The sequence below is a fragment of the Ammodytes marinus genome (genome assembly GCF_949987685.1).
Source record: "Ammodytes marinus genome assembly, chromosome: 13".
In the NCBI taxonomy this organism is placed as follows: domain Eukaryota; kingdom Metazoa; phylum Chordata; class Actinopteri; order Uranoscopiformes; family Ammodytidae; genus Ammodytes; species Ammodytes marinus.
Genome location: NC_137217.1, coordinates 22118135 through 22139690, shown reverse-complemented (window position 1 = coordinate 22139690; position 21556 = coordinate 22118135). Strand labels below are relative to the sequence as shown.

At 42.5% G+C, this 21556-nt stretch overlaps 3 protein-coding genes across 6 annotated transcripts; 2 read left to right on the top strand and 1 right to left on the bottom strand.

The window, feature by feature from the left end:
* Positions 1–27: 27 nt before the first annotated feature.
* On the top strand, positions 28–6564 carry p3h3 (prolyl 3-hydroxylase 3). Its single transcript, XM_080039923.1, has 16 exons — positions 28–324; positions 859–1043; positions 1268–1426; positions 1948–2140; positions 2466–2597; positions 2734–2876; positions 2982–3071; positions 3148–3200; positions 3284–3363; positions 3636–3763; positions 3852–3947; positions 4119–4269; positions 4458–4575; positions 4799–4874; positions 4967–5107; positions 6055–6564. The coding sequence occupies exons 1-16, from the start codon at positions 42–44 to the stop codon at positions 6223–6225; spliced, it is 2199 nt and encodes a 732-aa protein (XP_079896049.1). The 5' UTR covers positions 28–41; the 3' UTR covers positions 6226–6564.
* A 3385-nt stretch (positions 6565–9949) lies between these two features.
* On the top strand, positions 9950–16744 carry gnb3a (guanine nucleotide binding protein (G protein), beta polypeptide 3a). Of its 2 annotated transcripts, none has more exons than XM_080039937.1 (9): positions 9950–10049; positions 12875–12995; positions 13392–13537; positions 13821–13884; positions 14463–14625; positions 14754–14820; positions 14920–15121; positions 15227–15443; positions 15604–16744. In XM_080039937.1, exons 2-9 carry the CDS (start codon positions 12939–12941, stop codon positions 15708–15710), a joined length of 1023 nt encoding a protein of 340 aa, XP_079896063.1. In that variant the 5' UTR covers positions 9950–10049; positions 12875–12938; the 3' UTR covers positions 15711–16744. The 2 variants fall into 2 exon arrangements, with proteins under 2 accessions (XP_079896063.1, XP_079896064.1); XM_080039938.1 differs by lacking the exon at positions 9950–10049 and adding an exon at positions 11931–12000.
* Positions 16745–18282: 1538 nt separating this feature from the next.
* On the bottom strand, positions 18283–21050 carry cdca3 (cell division cycle associated 3). Of its 3 annotated transcripts, none has more exons than XM_080039934.1 (6): positions 20985–21050; positions 20042–20219; positions 19838–19958; positions 18809–19738; positions 18657–18718; positions 18283–18510 (listed from the first exon to the last, which is right to left on the bottom strand). In XM_080039934.1, exons 2-6 carry the CDS (start codon positions 20198–20200, stop codon positions 18418–18420), a joined length of 1365 nt encoding a protein of 454 aa, XP_079896060.1. In that variant the 5' UTR covers positions 20201–20219; positions 20985–21050; the 3' UTR covers positions 18283–18417. The 3 variants fall into 3 exon arrangements, with proteins under 3 accessions (XP_079896060.1, XP_079896062.1, XP_079896061.1); XM_080039936.1 differs by having other exon boundaries at positions 20069–20219; XM_080039935.1 differs by having other exon boundaries at positions 20042–20216; positions 20985–21043.
* Between the last annotated feature and the right edge of the window lie 506 nt (positions 21051–21556).

Here is a 21556-nt window from a genome sequence, read left to right as displayed (position 1 = left end):
CTAGTCCCTCCTCCCGATCTCCTTCGTTTGTTTCTCGGACCATGGCGCTGCACTCCACTCATTTCACTGTCTACGTGGCGTTTAATTTTCTTATTGTAGGACTACTTAATTTTTCCTCGGCAAGCCCGGGCAGCGTGTTGTCTCTGCTGCAGCCCTATGATTTCTTGTATTACAGCGGAGTACGGGCGTATTTTGGAGGGGAGTGGGGGAGAGCTGCAGAGCTGCTGGAGAAAGCCGTCCTGACCAAGAATTCACTTTTCAGAGCCCGCAGGCAGTGTCATGAAGAATGTGTGGCTGCAGGGAGAGAAGCATTCAATAAACTGGGTAAATTATGATTGTATGTGTGTGTAGCCTACGTGTGTTTGTTTGTTTGTTTGTTTGTTTGTTTGTTTGTTTGTTTGTTTGTTTGTGTGTGTGTGTGTGTGTGTGTGTGTGTGTGTGTGTGTGCGCGTGCGTGCGTTTGGTGTGTGTGTGTGTGTGTGTGTGTGTGTGTGTGCTTGCTAACAACAATCAGAAGAAGTTTGGAATTTTTATTTTGGATCAGTGAAAGATAATGGTGGTGGGAAATCATATTCCTATGAAGTTGTTGGGAGCTTCCCTGGTTCTCAGTATGTTGTTCTTGTTCAAGTAGGAGTTTGAACCAGAAAGCAGAAGACAATCACTGCATGGTCAAAAAGGAGTAGAAAAACACAAACATTTAAAGTTTATACACTTTATAAATCATAGTTGTATGTATTAAGTTACCTGAATAAACTCCACATGTTGATGATGCATTTACAGTGATTGTTATTTAGATATTATCTTCTGTGTAACTGATTTTTAAATGTATATATTACTTCCTGTTTTCTGTATTGTTAGATTCTGAAAAGGGCAGTATGTGGGACCTCTGGGCCTTGGATTGGGTGCAGCAGAGGGCTGAATGTCTGCGGTTCTGTGTTGGACGCTCTGCCGCTCCTGAAGTTCAGCTCCCTGTCTCCAGTGACATAGACTATGAATTCAACAGTCGCAATGCCTACAACTTTCTGCAGGTCACATACTACAAGGTAAACTACTCCCCGGACAGTCTATTACATACTAATAATTTCTCATTTCTGCGGATATACTTGCATGTAATCTTATTTCAAAGTGTCTTATGCTGTGACTTTTTTTACTCTACTACTCACAGTTGTGACCAGTCACGTGTCACAACTGTTCTTAAAGGCAATGTTTCCATCTTTCTGTGGCTTATCTCATTTACACTCTCCTCTTCCTCTGTCTTGCACATCAGCTTGAAAAGTTGCATAAGGCAGCATCGGCGGCTCACACCTACTTTGTGGCCAACCCCAGTCACCTGGAGATGAGGAACAACATTGAGAAGTACAGACGGATGGACGGAATGACCGAGGACGCTTTCCAGGACAGAGAGATTGAGACTGAGAAACACTGGGTGAGAAAGGGAGGAAGGGAGGTACGTTGTCTAGGTCTACTTAGATAAAGGACAAGGGAATGGAGTAGGTATTGGCGTACACAGCTAGCCACAGTAGCTAACTGCAATGCTTATTTTTCCAAACCAACAAATCATGTTGTGCAATGTCCATTAACTGCAATGGTTTTCCAGTTCATAAACCTTTTATTTGGGTAAGCAGGACTAATATATTGGGTCAACATCAATAGAAGGGATGGGTCAGTCTTCTCTGTGGAAAGGCCCATGGTATAATACAATTTTATTTGAGCACACCAAATAGATATTTTGGAGTGGAAAGACAGCCACACCCTGAGGGACTGAATTCCTCTCTCTCACCTGAACTTCCTCTTACCTAAGCATGTAATCCAAACCTAGTTTGTGCTTATTGAAGACACTTATTGCAAACACACGTGTCGTAACATGATTAGGGTGTCTTCAGACTTATTTTTCTTATTACTTCAGCCGGTCCAGCAGCATCTTCATCTTTAATATATTTCTTCCAGGTCTCTTATGATTCTGCAGTCCAGTATGAGGCCTCCTCTGCATGGTCCCAAGCAACCGAGAAATGGAAAACGTGTGTGAACGAAACACTGCGTCAGACAGAGGAGTGCAGGGTGCAGTGTGAGGTGGCCTCCCAACCGCTGCCAGAGGACAGGGGAGTGGACAGTGTTGACGGCGCGTACGAGAAAGCTGCAGGTAGGAGAAAAACAAAACATAAGGGCCACTAGACTGAAGCTTGACTTTTCAGCAGAAAGAAAACGGAAAGGGGCGCTCCGGTGGCGTAGTGGATAGAGCGCATACCATATTGGCTCCGGCCTTCGTTGCAGTGGTCGCAGGATCAAATCTGACCTGTGGACCTTTACTGCAGGTCATCCCCCCTCTCTCTCTGTCTCCCCATTTCAACTCTGTACTATCAATAAAGCTTGAAAATGCCAAAAAATTATCTTTAAAAAAACAAAAAATTCAAATAAAGAAAACGGAAAATACCACATTGTAACTATATGTTTTCTTTTCCATCCAGCTCTCTCCCTCTACCTGCTCTCGTGCCGACAGTCGTGTGTGACTCAGGTAGCCACAAGGCCCGGAAGGATTTCTTCTCAGGAGGACTTCCTGCCCACACAGCTGGAGCATCTGCACATTGCACAGTTTAAAGGTCAGTGGGTTTCGGACGTACAAGTGACGATTATTTCAATTATGTCATCGAACGTTACAAAACGGCTCTTTGCCTCAGTACCCTTGTCACATTCATTTTTGAATGTTCTCACTTCTGCTAAATCTGCTTCCCACAGCTGGTGATATTGGTGGAGCAGTGCAGACTCTTCGCTCCCTGCTCCTGTTTTACCCCTCTGACAAGGACTCCTTAGACAACCTGCAGCTCTACCATGAGACACTAGGAGGAGACACAGAGTCACAGGACACACAGCCTGCTGAGGTACCACTTTATGGCCATTACATTAAAAGTATCATTGTGTAAATAAGGTGAGGAATAACTGTAATTTTACATGTTTTCTGCCTCATCTTCTGATCTGTCATTTAGGAGATTGTCAGATACGTCAGTCGCTCTTTGCAGGAGAAGAAATTACTGTATTTTGGTATGGAGAACCTTGACTTCAGTTTCACCGACCCAGTAAGTAATGAGGCAAATAGACACCATTTTTGGTCCCTACAAAATGCCATCCTCTGAATGTGATGATTGCTCTCAGGACCTTTGGACTCCAGAAGATGCAGTACCTGAGTCATTGAGAGATGCATGGAGGTGAGAAAAGACTGAAAGAAATCCACTGGGTGCCCCAAAGCTTTAGTGAAGTCGACTCAGTGTTGTTTGTGTTTCCCTGTCAGAGCCGAAAAAGAGAAAATGAATGAGAAAGTAAAAGAGGGAGAGCGGCAGGAGGAAGTGGACGACAGTGGATTTTTTTCAGGTAAGAAAATCAGTCAATGGGGGCGCTTGTGGTGTAGTGGTTAGAGCGCCCGCCCATAGAGGATCAGTCCTCAAAAGAAGCAGACCACAGGTTAGAATCCGGCCGTGGTCATTCTCTGCATTCCCCTCATTTCAGCTCTGTTTCTCTAAAACTGTCCTATAAAAGCATAAAAATGCCCCAAAAAATATTTTAAAAAAGGATAAAAATGAGTCAAGACTCTAGTTTCCTTCTGAAGCAGTTAAGAATTGACTTCTCATTCGTCGTCTTCCCAGGCGGTCCAGTCCCCCAGGTGGGCGTGACTATCACCATGGACGACGAGGTTCTGAACGGCACCAATCGCGTGGTGCTGGATGGAGTCATGACTGAGAAGGAATGTGAGCGGATCCTGCAGTTAGCAACAGTAGGTTCAGATTGTGGAAGATTCTGAGGCCTTCTCAAGATAGAAACAGCAACACTCTCACCTACAACTTAATCTTGTCTCTTGACAGACTGCAGTATCTGCCGGAGATGGTTACCAGGGACGAAGGTCCCCACACACGCCTCATGAGACGTTTGAGGGCTTGACTGTCCTCAGAGCGGTAAAGGTGCGTGATATACAGGAGATAATGGAAGCAGAAATATGAGAAGTGAACCTGAATAACCAGCACTTACTGTATAACTTAATTAAGAACCAAGCGTCAGATTGTCTTGGTGTGCAGTGGAAAGAGATAAACGAAGTTGGTATCTTTTAAACTTATTCTTAACTTCTTTCTCAGTTGGCTCAGGATGGCATGGTGAACCAAACAGATGCCAGACTGTTACACGAGCTGGGCGAGAGAGCGCTAATTCTGCTGCACTCCTACTTCAGGAGCCCTTCAGGACTCTTCATCTCTTTCACACACCTGGTGTGCCGCAGCGCTATCGCAGGTAATAATACCAACATCTTTCACATCTATCTTCAGTGCAAATCCTCATCACCTGCTGTTAGAAATGGGATCTGGCTGACCATGTGGAACTACAAAAACAACAGTTGTTCAATGGTGTTTTTTATTATTGGTGAAAATTGTGTTCTTATGGGAGTAAAACATTGTTTGTTTGATATCCTGTGCCCTAAGGTGACCAGGAGGGCAGGCTGGACCTGTCTCACCCTGTCCATGTTGACAACTGTCTCCTTGAGCCGGACACCAAGCAGTGCTGGAGAGAACAGCCAGCATTCATACACAGAGACCTCAGGTACACACAAAATAAAATAAAAATCAGCAAGGAGAAAGAGCTTAGAAAACACAGCTGCCTATACTTATATAACTATATCAACAAAATGAGATTCAATATATTATGATATAATAACATCTAAAACATTTGTTTGCCACAGCAGAAGAAGTATTGAGAAATTCATTCTCAGCTTAAGTTGTTCTCATGGCAGAATGATAGAGCTTAAACATATTTCTCTCTTTAGTGCCATTCTCTACCTGAATGACGACTTTGATGGGGGAGAGTTGTTCTTCACTAACAGGGATGCCAAGACAATAACGGTGAGTCACTTAATCCCAGGCTCTATCTGAATATTTTAGACCTGTTTAAGAATATTTTTTGGACCAATTGACTTTTTCTCTCCTTCTCTAAGGCTCGAGTTAAACCTAGCTGCGGTCGACTGGTAGGTTTCTCCTCGGGTCCGGTGAATCCACATGGCGTAACTGCAGTAACAAGAGGCCGGCGGTGCGCGCTGGCACTCTGGTTCACAAGGGAGAAGCTCTACAGAGACATGGTGAGCATTATGTCATCACAAAGCGCCCAACTTTCTTCCTCTGTGTCGGAATCTGTCCCCTGCAGGCACGCGATTGTTGATGCGTGACGCCGGTGTAGGATAACAAGACCGGCTGGAGCGCGATGCAAATCTGGTGGTTGTCTTTGTGTTGTGGGATTCACAATGCCTGTGATCAGTGGTCAGTCAGTGTCCTCTAGGTTTGTTACTGGAAAAAGATGAATCACTGTAGGCATTTATCAATTGGCAAAACAAGGATGCTTAAGAATTGGTATATTTTGGTTCAGTCCTTTTGTAGGCATCATATTCTGGGACAAAAACATGACAGAAATAGCCTCAAGGCTGCTTATTAGTTGAACCGAAAATGTATGTTGAAATAGTAATGGTAGCTTAATCAGTTCAATGTTTAGCATCATGCAGACTGTGTAACTCTGTGAGACTTGAGTATTACATAGCTACTTTAATAATAGTGGAGAACCACTTTTTACTGCCAATTGTATCACATACGAAAGGAAAAAATAACTGGTTTTCAAATATCCTTTCAGAAACTAAGTGGATATAAATTACGAATACTCTTAAAGGTGCACTATGTAACTTTGGGTGTGTCAAGGAAGTGAACATTATAGAGAATTGGATCCCTGGTACACTGTTTGTAGTTAGAAAGCTTCTTGAAAAGTTACTATTTTACTGTCGTTGTTAACAACAACAGGACCCACAAACATATTCTAGTCTTACTTTTGGTTCCAGGTCCCTCAAAATAATTTAGTTTCAATGTATGATGATATAATCTTTCAATACTAAGAATTACATGGAGAGAAAATATGTTATTAAAACTAACTGCAGGCTCTGTCAATGTATACAAACCCCCCTCCCTTGGAACTTTTAACAGGAATAATTGTTATCGGTCAGTTGAAAATCGCCTCTCTATGCTTTTGTTTCTACCCCTTCAGGAGCGGGAGGAGGCGGAGGCCATGTGGGCTGCAGATGGACAGAGTGTGGTGAAGAAGGGCGATGTGGAGGCAGAGGGCGGCGCGGGAGGCGGGCGCAGCGGCCGGAGTCAAGCAGCCACGGAGAGGAGCAGAGGGAGAGGCAGGGTGACGGGGGGCAGAGATGAACTGTGAGACTCTGTGAGACAAAACACATGACAGACTCAACCAAATCAAAGTGGAAAAAAAACACTATCACCTGCGTCCACCACCATGTCGTCTCATCTCTCAATGGGATCATCACACCAACCATAAACACTTCTCTGTTTTGGATATCTCAGTTTTTAACCACACATTCACTCTGTTCATTGTGCTGCGTTTAAAAAAAAGAAAAGTAAAGCTGCTTGTATGTTTGTGTATATACTGTGTTTATACTGTATATTATGAAGGTAAGTGAGAGAAATGTGACTGTCCTGACAATCTGTACTTTTTTTGCTTCAGCAGCTTTACTGGCTGAGATTAAAAGAGGGAAAAAACAAATCTGACTCTCTTTAGCAATATCCCATGAGTACCTTGTACCCCATGCACACCAGTGAGGAATATAAGATCATTAGGGACAAAGAAAGGACACAGATGGGTTCAAGTTAAAGCAAGGCTGTGTAATCTATTAAGTGATCCCCTCACACCCTGCGTGGCTGCCTGCTGATTTAAAATAGAACATAGAGTTTTAATACTTTTTCTTAGTCTGTTAAAAGTAGAAGCATGTGATAAGATATGCGATTAGAGAGCAACACAGCAGTGGGATACTGTGAAAAGTAGTTACATTAGTGATGCAGTACGTCAGAAACTACAGTGAGAGGGAGCCGAGGGAACACAGAGGGAGAAAGAGTGAGCGAGAGGTGCATGGGGGGGTGGGGGCGGGGGGGGGAATAAGGATAGAAATAGAGAGATTACTGTTAATCCCTCATAAATGAGTGCATTTGTTTATGAAGCTTAAAAAATCTCCCATTTAGAATATGGAATAGTAATCCAGCGAGAGATCATTTAATCATTTACTTCCATTCGACCGGCGACTCCTACCTTATCCTTCCCATTACAACCAGTCCCCCTCCCCCCATCCCCCCATCAGCCCACTTTCCTCTGCTTTAGCCCAGTGCATTAAGTTTGGAAGGCAAGTGCTGTTTATGGCCCATATTAACACTCTCACTCCCCCCTGTGTTATAATCCACTGCAGAATTGGGTCGGCACTGCAGGCCTGTTTAATGGAGCCTTGGTTTTAACCTTTTCCCTCCCTCACATGCTGAAACCCTGAGCGTACCCTAAACGTATGCATTAATCTTCTCTTAAGTAGGTGTTATGTCTTTATAATGCCTCTTTGGTAGCCTCACACTAAGCACCCTCATCGTCTACTGCTCCAATTACACACTTGGTGGAAAAAGAATGGCATTTACAGCAACATGGTTTCATCTTTACATTTCTTTAATTAGATTTTGTAGAAATTATGTAAAGCCTAACAGCATAGTTATACAATTTAGATCACAGCATCCTGTTGTCATTGCATCTGCATATATAGTGAGTAGTTGACATGATCTTGTATCCCGGCATTAAGATAGGACTCAAATGACCATATGATAGCATAACACAATAGTTGTTTGTGGATGACTGATATGCCATTTAATCCGTTTACCCCACCCCACTTCACCTAATGTACCCCATTTATTCAAAACAAGGCCAAAGGTTTATGGACCCTTGCTGGGCTTTTACAGACTAAAAACCATATCTACTATTACAACAATGAGTTAGCACGGGTACAAACTTCATATCACATTAAAAATCCCAGCAGAACTGAAACAATTCTAGTTATAATCAATGCTACAAATGCTAAAATAAGATATTTTACAGTAGGGCATATAATGTGCAATCAAGACATTTAAATAGCCAACCAAGAATAATGCACTCCGCCTCCGTCTTTGCCCCAGCCAGAGTCTGTGCTAATGTAACAAATCCGTTTTTCCCCCGTTTTGTTTTTCTCTCTCTCAGTTTTAACACATCTCACAGCTCGCAGCTCACTTCATTTCTCCAAATCCAGGGTCAGCTCAGCCAGCTCTGTCATTCTGCTTCTGTCTCACCGGGCTTGAGGGAGCAAAGTTCAAAACTTTTAAACTACAGAATTGAGTTTATCCACGCTGACTCGTCGAATAAAACCCAGTGAGTAGGCAACACACACACACACACACATACATACGGTGCTACAAGCCTTTTTTTTTGTGTGTTTGTGTGTGCCTGTGTGCAAACAAACAAATAAACAGATGTCCATCCTGTGCTAGAGTCACACTGCTGTTTAATCATCTAAATATTTTCCTTAAAGGGTTTGCACACAAAGTAATAAAATGATACTTTATCCTTTCAGGGAAGTTTGCTTCCCCCTATTTACGGGGAGGTCAAAGGTCACACCAGTGTTTTCCTCGTCTTTTTCTCTAGCATCGAGCATCTTAGCAAAGAATTATAAATATCCGCAATATGCAAAATAATACATGTGTTAAACTGTATAATGTGCAAATGTAATTACATTATTTACATATTAATAGCTTGTTTCACCATGTTTGTTTGAAGCAAACTACTACTGTGTATTCTAGACACAAAGCTTATCATGCCATAAGTAAATACAGTTGCTGTGTTAGTCTCCAGACTGTCCAAGGATTAATGAGAAAACGGATGGATGCTTCCTTTCAGTAAAGAAGCTGGTATTTCATTAAAGGAAAGTCAAGCTTTAACAATGAAAAGGGGGCTTCGGCATCTGATTCATCGCCACAGCAGAACCTGATTTAAGGGGCTTCATCTCAGGCCTTATATGTGAAATGCTGTGACTGTACTCATAGAGCCAATCTTTGGCCTGAAAATGCCATTTCATGAGTGCAAGCTTTTCTGTTTCATAACCAGTAAGGTGATTTACTTTGTTAGATAATGTGCAACCACAGAGACGTGCACTCCGCAAGTGCCTACATTTTAAGTGGAAACCTTTGTACCGGGGTACAAAACAAACTCCTCTTTTGCACTTTGCAATTTGGACCAAATAGGGAAACCTTAAGGTGTGACATTAGGTATTAATGATTTTGACACTGACCACGAAGTGGACATAGACTGTAGCATCATGGTCAGTTATTTCAGCACATATCCTGTACACTGTAACTTTTATTGGTTGGACTGTTTGCATAATAAGAATGAACCAGAAGGACCTCTCTCTCTCTCTCTCTCTCTCTCTCTCTCTCTCTCTCTCTCTCTCTCTCTCTCTCTCTCTCTCTCTCTCTCTCTCTCTCTCCTGGATCCTGAAGTTAAAGGCCTACTTCACCGGTGGGAATATGAAGGTGTTTTTTTGCACATTTATACTACATAGGATCTCAGAATTCAATACACCTTCATATTCCCACCGGTGAAGTAGGCCTTTAACACCAATGTACCCAGTCTGATCCCTGCTCTGCCATTCTCCTTCACTGCCCATAAACTTTCTAATATTAGCCTTACCTCGGGTTTACAAAACACAAACCCTCCTGTCAGTCATACATCTTTTTAAGACTCCCTCAACACCATAAAAAGCCATGTTCCTTACCAGGTCCTCTATTTATCCTCTTTCCCCTCCCCTCCATGATTTCCATCTCTTAGTTTTTGATTGGGATTCACCCCGGCTCACGTCTTGTGACCCCATAACCACGATCTGCACCTTGTTTGGTTTCCCCCACTCTGTCCACTTACCCCAACCGCACATCACCCCCCCTCCCCTCTTTCTGTCCATCACAGGGTTTATCCTCCATCACTGATCTCCCTTCATCCCTCCAATCCTCATCTGTTCCTCATAGGAGCAGTGGAGAGAGTGAGTAACGGAGGAATATCCAACAGTGTGTGCCATCAAAAGTGAATGAGTGGGAGAACGTGTGGTTAACAGGCGGCTGAACTTATGACAACGGCCAGAGGGAGACTGACTGAAGAACCATCAAAACACCTTGAGAGGAGTCCCCTAATTGGTGAGTAGATGTTGCTGTTTACATATTGTATTCTAGGTAGCTCATAAGTTGTGAATGCTCAGGTGATGGATCTGATTCAAAGGGAAAACATTGGGTTCACGGCTGAGAAGACCTTTATCACAAAAATGTTTGATCATTTGGACATATCGAAGGAATCTCTTGACTGTCATGACGTTAAATCCTTTACCATACAAACCAAGAAAAACTATAGTGATGTCATTCAAATTACACTGACACATTTCAAGCACTTACCGGTCTTTTATCTTTTGTTGGCACGAACAACAGAGGGATTTACATGGGATCAGCGTACAATTCTGTTTTTGTCATATGGATTGATAATCGGACAGAAAACAAATTCTTCCCGTTGTCTGTTTCCAAACACTGCCAGATATACAGTATTCTGCTTGATAAAACTATGTTACATTTTTTTTTTTGGATATATAATGTGTGATGGCAAGTTAGGATGTGGTAAACATTTATTTTGAAATGACTGACTGACACCACTACACTTTTAAGTCGTAAAATAACAAGACAGGTATGTCTTTTTGTGTAATCCAGTGATTTAGTTATCTGACAAAAACCGATCAATTATTAAACTCAAACACAGCCTAATACACTCGCAGATACTAAACCGTTCATTTCATTTTCGGTTAGCTACTCCAGTAAAAACAGTCACAAAAGATTCCAACTTTATTTCATCTGATATATATCTTCATATGGCCCAAAATCTAGTACAGACCCCGTATGTTCATTTAGTTTAATTTGCTTTGAGGAAAACAGGATATACAAGGAGCAACAGCACAAAAGGCATCACTCTACAGTCATTTTGAGCAAATAAACAAGAGCCATATACTAAGATCCTGTTTTGCAACCTGGACCACGAACGCATGACTTTCAGTTATTACCGGCCGGGAGCTCTCAGCTTAAGGGTAAAGATACAATGTGCAGAGCGCCACATATAGTCACCGGATATAGTTTAAAGGCCCAGCAGCAGCAGCCACACCAAAACCGCTCCACCTTTCACAGGTTCCCTCTCTCCACGTCCCGTTCTACCTCCTCCATCTGCGCCCGCCCTCATTCTCATCTCACTATCTGCCCCCCTCCCCCCTCCCTGTCTCCATCTCTTATCCAGATGCAAAGAGCAGTCAGTAATCGGATGAGAGCAGATTTGATTCAAAAGGCTTCCCTTAAAATCTCAGCCAGTAGGATTTAAAACTCACTCTCCTGCCTCGCCTCTTACCATACAACCCCCACCTCCCTCCATCCCTCCCCTCCCTTTCGCTCCCCTCTCCTCCACACACACACACACACACACACACACACACACACACACACACACACACACACACACACACACACATACACACACACAAACCTCCTCTATTCTCTCTGGCTGCGTTAATGCACTTCACCATCCAGCAACCCCTAGCAGTCATTTAATCACATGGAACAATGGCAGGGTCCAAAGGGACAGAAAGGCAAAAGGGTAATAGCGCAGACTGAAACACTCAAGCATTCGTTACAACATTCATTATCAAAGCAGTTTCCCATCTGTATCAAAGGCCTAAAATCCTGTTACCAACTCCAGGCACAATGTAGTCATCAGCAGTTTCAGGCAGGACTCCCCTACATGCTATTGCTGCTCCTGTGTCCTGCAATTTAATTTAAATACATTTCAGGCCATCTTCTATTCACTATAAACATTGGAGATGGATAAAGGATAGAGCCCAGTGGCAAACAATTAAAGTAAATCTCTTTCTCTTACAGAGTCACTCCCTCCTTCACTCCCTTCCTCTCCTTTTCACTTCAAACAAATTAGAGGCAAATCCACTTGGTCATGTGTTTTGACAGGGACACTCATTCAAATAGTGAAAAGAGAGAGAGAGAGAGATTGCTGCAAGGACACATGCGATAAGATCAACGCAAGTATTCTCTCGTATCAGTTTTCAAGGTAAGGTTAAAGGGAAAAGCGTTATGAAAATTGGTTCTTCGGGAGAAAAGAAATGTCGTTTGTGATATGTGTATGGCGTGTAGTAGAAGCAGGAGGATGTTGTTGGGTGCTGTTGAGGTTCGTGATTTTTGTGTTGCTTTGCCGTGCAGTTAGTGTCATGTCCCTTTGAACTATACTCTGTTTCTTTGAAAATCCACTTGAGATCAGACTGGATTCTGCCTTTTCACTTGTGCCTTGATTACATTTGTCACACTGTATGAGTTTGTCCATTAGGCGATTGGTCTGCTGCTAAACATTGCTCCTTTAATCACAACATTATCAAATTCAATTGCCATCAACATTAGGTAAGAGCTCGCCGGAGTGTTAAATGGCACAAACCACCTGTCACTGTTGTGCATTTTCTGAGAAGTGCAAGGTGACTGATACACTGATGACATTGTTACAGGCTGTACTGGTTTGTGTGTACATTCAGGGTGAGGATGTGTGCTTTCCAAGTGCCACACCATCTGAAGAACAAATACTTTTGCTGTTAATGTCATGCTTGAATATTCATACAGTCTGCGTTTGTGTGTGTACATGAACGTATGCGTAGGTGTTTTCTGTGGGGGTTTTCTGTGTGCGCTCCTGCGTGTTACACGTTTGCAAAGTAGACAAGGTCCAGTTTGACTTGCAAAATAGCATCTACTTGAGAGTCCAGGGACGGGGGCCAGGGACGATTAAAAAAATCGTTCAGGTAGGTGCAGCTAAAGTTACAGCATGATGTATTTGTACAGGGAAAATAAGGGAGTGATTTACAATAGTTTTTCTTGAATTACTTCTTGTTGGCTAAATTATGTTTTTGTTGTTTACTTACGTCTCTTCTTCTTCTTTTCAGGGTTATCAGCTTTCCTGCCATCTCTCCCTGTCTCCATTGGTGACAGTGCCTAACAACCATCGCCATGGGTGAAATGGAGGAAATGCGAAAGGAGATGGACAATCTCAAAGACCAGATTACTGTAAGTAGGCAATAAACTTAGAAAATCATTTGTCTTTAACTTAAATGTTCTTGTAAACAGACTGTATTAACTGTTTTAGTACTTTGACATGTTTTGACTGTTTAAGTTCACTCTTCTTCAGAAGAGTCAGCTGTTGCTGTGACATCGTATCAGCTGTTACTAGTTAATACTAGTCTGTATACAAGACCTTTTTAAGTAAATTCATCACATTGAACTAAATGAACCTTTTTGGATAAGAAGTTGTCTTTGTCCACAGGATTAAACACTGACATAGCTTTTTTTAATGTGACCGGCCTGGTTGTTCCCCTTCCCATATATCTTTGTATTATTCATAACCACAGCTTGGATCAATAGTTGGCAGTAACCTGACTACATGTGTCTGTGTCTGCTCTCCAGGCAGCCCGTAAGACGGTGCAGGACTCCACCTTAGAAGAAGCAGCAGCTGGGATCACTGTGGTGGGCCGTGTCCAGCTGAAGACCAGGAAAACACTGAGGGGTCACCTTGCCAAGATCTACGCTATGCACTGGGGCACCGACTCCACGTAAATAAAAAGCTGACTTTGCCACAAATATTTAAAGAGCACCTGCTGTTTTATTTTCAAAAACAAGATAGGATGGGTTGCTATTAATTTAAGCACAAAATTAGAGCGAGGAAGAAAAATTAGAAGAGAGAATTCTGACTTGGGAAATGTATTTGTGAAGTATACTTTACCATAACTGGATGATTTAATAGGAGCATGGCTCATGCCTGATGTTATGATTATCTTCAGCTGACATTTTCAGCTTACATGTCTCTGTTTCTCACTCTCACTGTTCCACCACCAGGCTGTGTGTCAGCGCCTCGCAAGATGGAAAACTCATAGTTTGGGACAGCATCACAACCAACAAGGTAGGAAGCAGCTAAGAAGAGGTGGATCATGATTACAATAATGTTAGATAAGGGGAGAAGTACATCATATGAGGCTGTGAATTTGCTCTCCCAGCTAAAAAAAAGAAAGAGCTGGCCCATACTGAGGCCAAAACCTTGCAGTGTACATCCACTTTCATGCTAAAAAAGTCTTCTGAAAACTTAAAAGGAAAAAAAAATGGCATCACATTTTAAGCATTTATCTAAAACACAATATACTAATAACTACGTAACACTCACTCGGGACTGTGTGACTTGATCAGATTTGATTGACAGTGGTCAAAAAAACTCACCAACTGTCATCAGATTCCAATCCTGACTGGTGCAGAACGGGACATCGCCCTTTTCTGAGTCCCGCCCCACAGAAAGAAAAAAGGAAGGGCAGAAATCTCCAATGTTATATAACCTACTTGTAAATTGTTCTGTTATATAATCTAAATTGTTCTGACTTTCGTAAGTAAGACCCCATCACTTATACTAAGAAGCTGCTGAGGAAAAAGTATTTTTAACCAGCCTTTAAAGTTTGTTTTGGGTTGAACCGGTCTCTTGTGTGTCCTCAGGTGAATGCCATCCCTCTCAAGTCATCATGGGTCATGACTTGTGCCTATGCCCCGTCGGGGAACATGGTGGCTTGTGGCGGCCTGGACAACATGTGCTCCATCTACAACCTCAAGGGCAAGGATGGGAATGTCAAGGTCATGCGTGAGCTGGCGGAACACACAGGTAGAACAGCACAGCTTGGGAATTCAAATCTCTCCAAGCCGCTGAGGCTCTTATGTTGGATTTTCCTTTTTAATTATCCCTTACGCTGCCTCTTGAGTTCCTCATGTGGTATTTCTTTGGTTGCCCAGGTTACCTGTCCTGCTGTCGTTTCATCAGTGACAGTGAGATCATCACCAGCTCTGGAGACTGCACTTGGTAAGAATATAGCATGATGAAGTTAACCTAAAAAAGTACGTTGCAACTTCCATCTCTGTCGTTTTGCATGTAAATTAATATTGGTCCATCTCCTCGTAGCATACTATGGGACATTGAGACAGGGACACAAAAGACCGTCTTTGCAGGACACCAGGGAGACTGCATGTCCCTGGCCGTGTCCCCAGACTTCAAGTTTTTCATCTCGGGGGCATGTGACTTCACGGCCAAGCTGTGGGACATCAGGGAGGCCGAATGCAGACAGACCTTTTCGGGTCACGAGAGTGACATCAACGCAATTGGGGTGAGGATGAGGATGAGGAGGGGTTCAAACCTCTCGTCTCTATATCACAGCTCTGCCTCTTTTAATCGGGGCCTCATTTCTAATCACTTCTCTTTTTCCTTTCAGTTCTTCCCCAATGGTAACGCAGTGATAACAGGGTGTGATGACGCCACCTGTAAGCTGTACGACCTGCGAGCCGACCAGGAGCTCATCACCTACCAGGACTCCGGCATCATGAGCGGGGTGACCTCCCTGGCCCCGTCCAAGTCTGGAAGACTGTTACTGGCCGGCTACGACGACTTCAACGTCAACATCTGGGACATGCTTAAAGCTGAGAAAGTCGGTGAGTACAGGGGGAAAATGAGAGATGCGGAAAATAAGTCAATTTAACAATTGCTTTTAAAGCCCCTTAAACATCCAGTTTAACTCTTTGACACTGAATAGATCGGTCTGTATCTAAGTTATTTCATTGGCCTTTTTTTTCTTTCTGTGTCATTGTCCAGGAGTGCTGGCGGGTCACGACAACAGGGTGAGCTGTTGTGGAGTGTCCTCAGATGGCATGGCGTATTGCACAGGATCCTGGGACAACTTCCTCAAGATTTGGAACTGAGGCCGACCCTCCCACCAGCAAGCAGACAAAGCGCAGTTAACATCTGCATGGGAGAAGAAAAAAATGAAGAGGATTGTAAAAAAAATAAATAAAATCAGTTTGAGGGAGGGGTGAGGGACGAGGAGCTGCATAGGGTGAGAAGAGGGTCATTTGATTGTGCCAAGTCCTATTTAATTTTGGAGAGGATTTTTTCCCCTCTCTCCATCACATAGCGCCCTCACCTTCCTTCTCACATTCTGGTGGGAATTCAGGGTGGGCGTCTCAGAATAGATCAGTCCTCTTAGTTGTTCATTGTAATGTGGTTCAAATCAAAAGCATATGCCCATTTATCGCAGAAATTCAGTGATCGCCCTATGAGAACAGTTGCCAAATGGAAATGGTAGCACAATGGATGAGATAGAATTGAGTACAGGTCACAGCCTATGTATGTTCACACTAGCTATACTAAAATGCTGTTTTATATCAAAGCATAAGTTATGTCATATGAATAATGTGAGCATTTGCGTTACTTTTTTTGTTTGTTCCAGACTGTGGTTTGTCCCTAGTTTCTGCTAGATTCCCTAGATGCTTTGATTACTTTTTCTAACTTTAATTAAAAACGAGTTACTGTATAGGTTGCAGATGTCTACATTAGTGTTTGAGTTGTTTTGTGTGTGTGATTGATGGACAATATTTATCAGGCTTTGGGGTCTCATCATTCAGCCTAACCGCCCTCCACCCCCACTCCCCAGTAGCTAGACCTGGAAAGTGCTTTGGGTCAACTGTTGAACTGACAGATGGGATAACATGGTTTTCATGGTTCACTAAGCGCTTACAAAAAAATAATGACCCATTTGTCTGAGGAGTTTTTGTATGAGTGTTAGACGGACGATAACGTCTATTGGGTCTGTATGAGCAATACATCTGAATCTGTAAGCGACTACTTACTTTTTCCTCTGCATGGTGCAAGATGAACTTTGAAGGATAGTTTATGTATAAACAAAACAAATCCCAGTTCTGTCTCCAATTTGGACTGCGTCTTTTCCAACACTGGATACACACTGTGCAAAGTTAAGCAATACTGGCTTTTTGTCTAATAAACATGATATTCTGCGTTAGACAATTCTTTAGTGTTTATTTCTGACATGCTGAATTCAGTTATAGTTAGGTTTGTAACCCCTGTATATTTAAAATCCCACTGGATATGGTCTGAGGAATGAAATATGTTATCAACATTGGGAATATATATATTTTTAAGATGTCTGTGTGACAGTTCACAACTTTTGTATGAGCAGTGGAAAAAAAATCTTCAGCTTAGCCCATTAAAGTGTAACTGCACCCTTTTACTTGTTTTTTGAGATATAAGCTGAATTAAATCACTATGTTGGTAAGGAACACATATATGCTGGTGTTAACATTGAAAAAAATTGCAATATGTTAAATATCGGCAATTTAAGAAATGTTTTGTATTGTAAATTATTTTAGAACTTTACTAAGATTTGAAAAAAACTTTTTCCTTCGGATTCGAAAAATGACGTACATGGGACTTTTTTGACCCCATGTACGTCGCCGCAAAGCCAGGCACGCTCTTCATAGGTCCATGGCTGGTCCGTGATCTACTACGGTTATACTGTCCCTCCAAGGATGTTATTTCGGGGGTTAACACCCTTCACTTCTACCGACAGTGTGTCTGCAATATCTCGCTTGCGCGAACAGACACACTGACACACTCACTCACACACACACACACACACACACACGGACTCGTTCATTGTTTCACTTGATTGACACACGCTACCGCTCGCTCTCCTCGCTCACACACACACACACACACACACACAGCCGCTAGCTCACTTGCTGTCTCCTAACACTACGATAGAGACACCCGCCAACAATTTAGAATAAGAAAAGTCCTCCACCTCAGACGACCCATCTGTGTGGCATATGAGCTCACTGTGTAGCGACAGTGCCGTTAGACTTTGTGTCACTCCATTTTTCAATGAAGTCATGTCATTCAGATCTTCCTGAGTGACAGCTAGCAGCTAGCCCCCTCCTTCACAGACACCGTGCGACCCCCTCCCTCCCGAAAGTCGGCCGGCTGATGTCGGAATGTTTAAAAACAAAGGTTCTCAAACGGAATTCAGAATCCATGGTCTGAAAGCATTTTTCAAAATCGTGCAGTAGCTCAAACAGGGGGTGCAGTTACCCTTTAAGGAATTTAGATAAAGATACACACATGGAATATTTTTAATGGATCAACTTCAAAATGTCATGGTTTATTTACAGGCTCCCTCTGGTGTTTAGTACAGAGTAAAGATGGGTAAGAAGGAGCTCAAACAATAGTCTAATCAAGGTGTTGTCTGATTAGAAGGCAGTTGCATTAAATATGCAATTACTTTTTGACAAGTTGAACAAATGTTCGTGTTAAGGTTTTATTATTTCTGCAGATAAAGACTAGAATATGGTTTGAGAAAAATGAAAACTCTAGAAAGAAAGGAATGCACAAGAGAAACAAAAGCAACAAGGTTACAACCAAAACAAGTATGAATGCAAATAATTTTATTTATATTTACAAACGAACAAAACAGGATAAGAGGGACAGCTGAAATAATATACATAGGACAAAATGATTTTAAGAAAGCTGTACACATAAAACAAGCTGAAGCTTAAAAGAGATATAAAAGAAGGAAAAACAATGGCATGATTCTGTACACATTGCTGCAGTGAATCATCGGTTCTCCTTATTCAAAGACACTGCGAGCACTCTGCGGTCCATCTGTCCAAGCCTCTGCTTATCTGGGGTGGACCCCTTCAGCTTCATCTGGAAAGTGAAGAGGATACAATACCTCAGTAAATGACTAAGTTTCTTAAAGAGTCAATATCTATTAGGTTCATATTAACATTCAGTGTATTAAAAAGAAAGTTAAAAAAAGGAGGTAGCAAGTACTGTGTGCATGCTTGTAGTACCTGAGGACGTTGGTCCCGGGGCGAGTTGGTTAGGATTTGCAGTGGGGAGCGGCCTTCCGTACCTTAAAAAGAAAAATAACCGTTAAGCAACAACATCTTGTTATTGTAGAGAACAAAGAAGCCACCAACTTTCTATCCACACACGCACAAACCTTTTTGCTTCAGTTTTCCAGACCGCCCCTTGTTTTCATCAGTTACTTTCTTCACAGCCATACGGACAGCAAGAGGTGAGGAGCCTCCTTTTCCTCCGTGGCCCTGCACTCCTCTCGCTCTTAGCCCAGTGGCGCCGAAGCCTTTTCCTAACCACTGCGGCTTGAACACAACCTGACTGGGGCTCTTTGAGTCAAAAGAGGGGCAGCGGATGCCGGTACCGGGCTGCGGCTGTTCTGGGCTGGAGACAGTCGGTGGCTCTGCTGAAGCGGATGCAGGAGGTGGAGATGATCCTTTAACAAGCTGTTTGGTTTCCTCAGGAGACTGCTTTTGCTCCACTTCGTCGGACTGTGCAGGGGGCTGGGCCTGAGCTGGGGAATCATCTGAAATGGTGGGTAGGGAAAGCTCAACAGGGGACTCTGGTTCAACAGTGATAGAAGGAAGGGCGTAGGCATGATCCACACCATCCAATTCCACATTAGGCCCTGGGAATGAAGTGCCGTCATGGTGCACATCAGCAAAGATCTGGGATGAAGACGCTCCATCATGGCAAGTTATCAGACTCATGCTCAATCTCTTGTGAAGAGGACTCTCTCTTGCTTCCTCAGCTTCTTCCAGGCTGAAGTCTGCCTCGGTTTCTATCTCCATCTGCATTTGAGGCACCTGAAGAAGAACAAATGGGCTGGAGTCATCCAAACCTTGGAGAGGGGGCATTACAGGCGTGGCCAGGAGGTAAGCGTGCTCTGCCAGGGAGCCAAAGGTCTGGGAGGGCTGAGACGTCAGGAGGGGCTCAGTGGAAGCCAGCTCTTCACCCCTTAAGACCTCCTCCTCCACAGCATCATCGAAGCCCTTCTGAGTGGCCTCCAGGGCTTTGCCATCGGTCTCATTGTGGAAAAGCATGCCCAGGCGGCGAGCTAAAGACCCAACTGCAACTACAGGGGGAAATTGGACGGTCATCATGTGAAGAAGTTAATTTTGCAGGTGAGAAAAAAAAAAGCCAATATGAAAGTAATTCTTTCCCAAATAGTTACCACTCATGGATTCTCTGGAAGGGGTGCGGATAATGCCGATAGAGGGTGAGCGGGGATCAGTAAACGCCAGTGGACACTCACTTTTCACATCAGCAACAGCTTTGGACACAGGCCCACCAACCTAGGAAAAAATATTTAGTATGGTTAACCGACTTTAAAATCTCTTCTTTCACCTTTATTTATAAAGGAAAGTCATTAGCTTACAGTAGTTGAGTCAGCCTGGTAAACTACCTGAATGGGTGTACGATCAATTGCTGTTGAAGGAGAGCGTGGATCTATCAGTTCACTGATTCGGGTGTGTTTGATGGCTGGTTCTGCTTTAACTGGTGCACAGACAGACATCTTGCTCTCACTTGACCCCATGATGCCTATTGAACAACTGCTTCAGGAGGTAAATTAAAAAAAGATTGCAGTATTAGATTATATACCAGAGCAAAAAATAACAAGAACACAAACCATGAGATAGATGGATAGATAATTGTACTGTTGCAGTAGAAAACAAATACCAGATCCATTTTTGCTTGTTTAAGTTCATTAAAATCTAAAAATGTGGTAGTCCACTTCCACAGATTTAGGAAGTGTTAATGGGAATGGGTTAACAGTAAGACCACATTAGTGACTCTAAAACATAGTATACCAGTAAACAACACTTAATTATTAAAATGCCTCTAATAAAAACGTTCAAGTGGCTACTCTTCAGTTAAATAAGTGGTACATGCAGTAATGTACAAACAAGTCTAAACAAATCTTAAAACATTAAATAAAAAGACCATGTGGCAAGATTTGTAGCTAGCTTTATTTGTGGCTGTATAATATGGCACATAACTTACGTTTTATTTTAACCTCGTACAACATTGATAACTTACATAAAATATAGTACGTAAGTTCATATTTTACTCTATAATGTATATTTAATGATCAAAAACAATGCAAAACTGGAAACTAAAAAGGACTGGCTAACTAGCAAGTCAACAACAAGTTAGCTTAGCTGAGGCAAATTAACTAACGTTTCGCCCGTTTTATAGTTAAACACCCTGTAAAGTGGTTATGTTGCGACAGTCATTGTTGACCGTAATAAGTTTGATAGACTGCAGACTACTTTATTATCGACGCGGATTACAGATTCAAATATATTCTCCTGACTTACCTGTAACACGATGAAGAAAGTAAGTCGGGCGTGATGCTTTACCTCTTTTCACTTATTCCACACTCGTGATAAACAAGAGAAACACTCGACTTTTAAAAGATTTAAATGGAGGGGCTGCGTTCATGTTATTTTTGAATGAACCAATCAGCGTGTGTATTCTCTCCCGTTGCTCGGCGCCGATTGGCTTAGCGAGGCGTTCTAGAACGGGGCGTGGTGTTCCGCTGATAACACATTTGAAAGTTGACTTGAGATAAACGTGTGCATTGTTGGTCACGTGAGGCAAGTGAAATTAAAATTGAAATGAAAATAACATTTTACGTTGGCTTGCGCAATCCTCCTCTTTATTTGTCCATGCCTGAAACATGCCGCCCCATAACACAACTGCGTTAAGGCTATATATTATCCTGTGAGAAAAAAGAAGCACAGCAAATTAACATGAAGCTATGTTTTTTTTTTTTTTCATGGAAATGCATCTTGAAAAAGTAGAAATGTTGCTTTTCTAAAAAATGGGAAAAGGACGCTTTAAGTGAGTTCAACTAGAATAATTAAAGATGTTAATGCGTGTTTATTTT